Source organism: Mus pahari, chromosome 13, assembly GCF_900095145.1.
Source record: "Mus pahari chromosome 13, PAHARI_EIJ_v1.1, whole genome shotgun sequence".
Classification (NCBI taxonomy): Eukaryota; Metazoa; Chordata; class Mammalia; order Rodentia; family Muridae; genus Mus; species Mus pahari.
Window position 1 is genome coordinate 85127164 of NC_034602.1, and position 5225 is coordinate 85132388.

The 5225-nt window shown below is 44.8% G+C and overlaps 1 protein-coding gene across 3 annotated transcripts in view; it reads left to right on the forward strand.

Moving 5' to 3' along the window:
• Window positions 1–5225, forward strand: part of Fras1 (Fraser extracellular matrix complex subunit 1) — a 405350-nt gene that overhangs the window by 227331 nt on the left and 172794 nt on the right. For all 3 annotated transcript variants that reach the window (XM_021210427.2, XM_029545004.1, XM_029545005.1), the window contains one exon: window positions 1886–2026. In XM_021210427.2, coding sequence (XP_021066086.1) covers window positions 1886–2026 — 141 coding nt within the window. The remainder of the gene's footprint in view (window positions 1–1885; window positions 2027–5225) is intronic.

The window sequence follows — 5225 nt, forward strand, 5'->3', positions numbered from 1 at the left end:
GAAGGAAAGAAGGAAGGGAGGGAGGGAGGGAGGGAGGGAGGGGGGAAGGGAGGGAGATGGAGGAAGAAAGAGGAGGGAAGGAGGAAGAAAGGAGGGATGAAGGAAGGAAAGAAGGAAGAGACAGGAAGAGAGGGAGGGAGGAAGAAAGGAAGAGAAGGAGGGATGGAGGAAGGGTTGGAAGAAAGAAGGAAGAAAAGGTTAAACTGGAAGGTCTCACATGTACAGCCTTTACCACTGGTTCATCTGCTGTTCCAACTTTTGACTGAGATATTTCTCCAAACAGGGATTATTGTCTCTATGCAGGCAACTTTCACAGTGAAGTTTTCCCTTTTCTTTTTCCTTTTTTAAAAAGACAGTTTAAAAAAACAATAAGGGGTTCATCCTTGAGATTCTCTATCAGTGGATGTGGCCCTGCGAAATGCACCCTCTTTGTGTCATCGCGATGTTGTCTCTTGTTTGTGTCCCTTGATGTTTTTTGTTCAGGTCTTATTTAGGCAGCCATGCTGTTGAGGTATCTCCTTGTAGCTTCCCTGCTATTTCTAGGAACCATAAACTCAGCAGATTTCCTGGTCCTCTGGCTCCTGAAGACTGCCTGCCTCATTTCTGCAATATTCACTGAGCCTTCTGTACAAGAGTTGTGTTCTAGATACATCTACTGGGGCTGGATATCCCATGAGCAGCTTTTCTCTGCAATTTTGACCAGTTGTGGTTTTCTGAAATGGTCTCCATCTGCTGCAAAGAGAAACTTCTTTGATGAGGGTTGAGAGCTACACTTATCTGGGAATATCAGGATGAATATTTAGAATGCAGTTAAGAGTTACGTTTATGTACTGAACTGGCAGTGGCAGTAGGTCTCCCTCAAACGTTTATAGCCTCACTAGCCTGTGGTAGGTTTCCAGGATGAGGCAGGATTTCCTACCTGCTGAATGAGCCTTAAGTCCCATCAGACAGCTGCTGGTTACCACAGAGATGAGAGTGACATTATTACACCCCGAGGGATAACTTGTCATGCTGGTCCTTGTTATTGCTCATAGTCTGAGTAGGACTACTGGTTGCTTCCCTCCCATTGCAGCTTGGGTAGCACCTTCTAAAATTGCAAAAGCTATTCCTTGGGGAGAATATCAGTGACCCTTAAAGGTCTGGTGAATGCCAGCTGAGGTGGGGTTTTTTTTTTTATTTGTTCCTTTTATTTTTATCACTCATCTGGAAATGTGTAACACTGCTTCTGTTCATTACAGCTGAGGTTTATAAGGACCATACTGTGTATCTAGAGATTTTGCGTGTATCTTGTCCTATTGCAGCACTGAATTCCCACTTTATAGATAAGGAAGCAAAAACCTCAAGGTGTCTCTGATTTAGGCAAGGTCACCGAGCTGCTCAACAGTGCTCTCATGTCCTATGCTAGACTTTACCCCCAACCCACACAAGCATGTCCAGTTCCTTGCCTGTGTTACGACTGATTTTATATTGTTCCAAATGTTGGCAAACTCTTTCTGTTCTGTGTATACTCAGGGTCCATCTTACAATGGACATCACGTGAGCAAAAGTTCCCCTGACCCCCCCCCCCCTTTTCTTTGAGCAGTCTGAAGAGCAGGCTGGTTTCCAGAGTGACAGCTATCCCAAGGAGAGGAAAGCTGTTTGTAGTTTCTGGTTCTCTTGACCTCCTTCAGCTTGGGAAAGAAATAAACGACTGTAATGGTTGACTGTGGGCATTTGTGTTTGACCCTATAGGAGAGTGCCTTTAGGGAAAAGCATGTACAATATGTCCTGGTCTTAGAGAAGTCAAGTGAATAGACAGAGAGTACTTCAATGGGGATGTAAGAGGAAGACAACTACTGTTCTCACGTGCAGCTGTCCTCCTAAGTTCCTCTGCTGTCCTTCCCAGCTTGCCACGCATCCTGCCTCACGTGTGAAGGAAAGAGCCCTCACAACTGCACAGGCTGTGAGTCCACCCACGCGCTACTGGCTGGGCGCTGCGTCTCCCGGTGTCCCGAGACCCACTTTAGCCTGGAAGGTACTTGTACAGGTGAGTGTGTGACCTGCTGGGGCAGAGTTTCTGTTCTCACCTTTGCTCTTCCTGATGTGACAAGACATGTTGATTAAAGGCACCATCCTGCTAGTGATGGGACTGGGATCAAAATCCTATTCTCACACTCAACAGTTTAAAGGTGGAAAAAAAAAAAAAACAGGGAGAATTATTCTTCCAATGAGGAAGCAGAGTTAGTGTGAAATTTTTACATAGCTGTGCGTTGCAGACTATAATAGTTCAATAAATTCACTTTTGCTAGGTTTCTCTTGTCTGGGAGACAATCACGTCAATAGATGTCTTCTCTCATAGGGTAAATAAAACATTTACATTGTATAAGATGCGGAATTTAGTTCAACATAACTCTGTTACTATGGCCCTATTGAAAGTTAAGGTGGACTTTTTAATAGTTATCTCAGGAGTCTGTGCTCAGTGTACCAGATCTAAAAGTTCAGAATATGAAAGAAAAATTGAGAGTGGGGATTCCACAGCTCAAAAGCAGTCACTCTGTTAACATGGCAAAATGGTCCTTTGAGGTATCTTTTATCTCTGCTGTCTAGTAACAGAGAACAAATTAGAGTTGTGCCTTTTTATATTGTCTCCAAATACTGTCCTCTGTAAGTGCCCATGTTATGAAGAATCACAGTGAGCATGTTTTTCGTGCCCTTCTGCTCTGAACATTAAGCTGTTTATGTGTGTGTGTGTGTGCGTACACACACACATACATACACATACTTATGTGTGTATATATATATATATATATATATATATATATATATATATGTATATATGTGTGTGTATATATATGTGTGTGTGTGTGTGTGTGTGTGCAGTGATGATTTGGGAGATCAAGGATCCTCGCCTGCCCCTGTTTTATGAAGCTAATTCTCATGCCTCATCGAACTTCCTCACAGTATGGCAGTATCATTTAGTTATCCTTCATCCAAGCCAGTTAGTTGTCTTTCCTTGGGAATATCCCACGAGTCCTAAAGAGAACCTACAAGGTTCTTGGGAGTCTCACTGCCTTCTCTGTTACTTAAAGCAGGGGAGCTCAGTTTGAGGGGGTGAGGTCTCAGAAACAGGATGGCTTGCTGGTGGTGACTTGGGGACCAGCTTTGGTGGTGTGCTGGGAGGGGCAGACACAAGATACAATTGGTGACAGTTCCCAGCCTCACTTCCCTTGGCACCAGCAGGAAACACACACACACACACACACACACACACACACACACACACACACACACACACACACACAAAGAGAGAGAGAGAGAAATAATGTCTTAAGTTCCTCCTTTGACATGTCTTCCCAATTTAAGAGCACCTCTCCATTCCATAACAGACATTTCTGAAATTACAAGTTTAGATTAGTAAAGCACTTCATTGGAATTGGCGAAATAGTAAAACGCAAGCACCTTATGGTGGTGCTGTTCATTATATCTGCAGGGTGGAAAAGACAAATACATTCTCTCAGAAGTCTATTTTTGTTTCCAAAAATAGACATTTGAGGCTAGTTGATAGGGGAAAAAAACTCGTAACAGAATCATAGCCCGTGTATTTCAGGAGTTATAAAATGTGTAATAAACTTAGAAATATTTTAAATTATCCCATTTTACTGAATGGGTGTTTTGTCTGTGTACCAAGTGTGTGCCTAGTGCCCAGAAGAGGGCGTCACATCCCCTGAGACTGGAGTTACAGACTGCAGTGAGCTGCTGTGTGGGTGCTAGGAATCAAACTCTGGACCTCTGGAAGAGAAGCCAGTGCTCTGAGCCACTGAGCCATCTCTCCATCCCAATAATTTTTTTTTTTTTTTAAATGAGCATGTATTAGATTCTTTTGGCCTGAACTACAAAGAGGATATGTAGAGTTAATTTAAATATAGAGGACTGGATATCGATGTTATTTTCATTCTGGAAATTTCTTCTTTTCCACAAATACCTTTTAATCTCAGGCCCCTGGGGGCTATACTTTAAAACGCCCGCCCATCAACTCTGCAGGGTAACTGCTTGCTTTGTCCTCCCAGTGCCTTTGAAGAAGCCCTCTAGCTTGAGAAGCCTTTATCTAGGCCCCTGTGGCTCCTGTGTGTAAACTATTTAAAGGAGACTCTCCATAGCTCCCCATCTTCCCTGTCAGTAGATAGATGGCCCCACCAGAAGCAGGGCACGTGGGTTACTGCAGACATTCCAGAAAGCAGGCAGAGCTGGGTGGTAGAATTATCCTGGGAATGCTAGCTAGCATCTTCTGGCTGGTTCTCAAATGGAGTCTCAGGAATGCAGACTGATCTAGTGCCTCTAATCAGCAGTTTGTTTTCTTGCCCCTACACCCTTTTTAAAAAATATCTTACCTCCCCACTGGCCTCTTGCCAGAAGGGAGTGGCACTTGGCTTGAGTTGGAGTCCCTGTCTTTGCTCTCTGCCCTGTTCCAAGAGGGAGTGGATTGGTGTCAGCAAGCTCTATATAACACCTGTACTCCCCACCCTGTGCCTCCTCCCTCCCTCATCCCCCTTCCATCATTCCCCACCACTCCACCCCACCCCCACCATTCCTCTCCTGACACCAGACAGGCTTAGATCTTCTTCCTGGCTAGGAACACATAGCTCTCCAGCCACCCGCCTTGGCAGCCTGGGTCAGTTGCAGCCAAGACCTGCCTGGTGTCTTCCCTGTCTGGATCTTTATTGCATGTTGCTTACAGAGGCTCTCCTGGCTTCTCACACTGCTGTACCTCTCTTTTAATTGGGTGGTTTTTCTGAGGAAGACATAACTTTGCCATAATTTTGTCTAAGGCTTTGAACTTCAGATGCAGCCCCTGATAACCTCCTGAAGGACGACTGTCTTTCTGCTCTCTGTATTTAATTAAGTATTGCTGATTAAAGTGATAAAAGGGATCCAAGATGAGGCCTGGAGGTAGCGGCTGCTTGGCAACTCCCTCTGGTGGGGATGCTCAGCCTCCTGTGCCATGTATGGTTCTCTGCTTGTCTGCCAGAAGTTTCTGAAAAGCAAAACTTCTCATCTTCTCTTTGCTCCCTGCCTCTCTCCCTATCTTTGCCCCTTTCTGTCTGTCAGTGTTTCTCTGTCGCTCTGTCTCTTTCCACCTGTCTGTCTGTCTGTCTGTCTGTCTGTCTGTCTGTCTGTCTGTCTGTCTCTGTCTGTCTCTGTCTCTGTCAGTTTCTTTGTCTCTCTCCCTCTCCCTCTCCCTCTCCCTC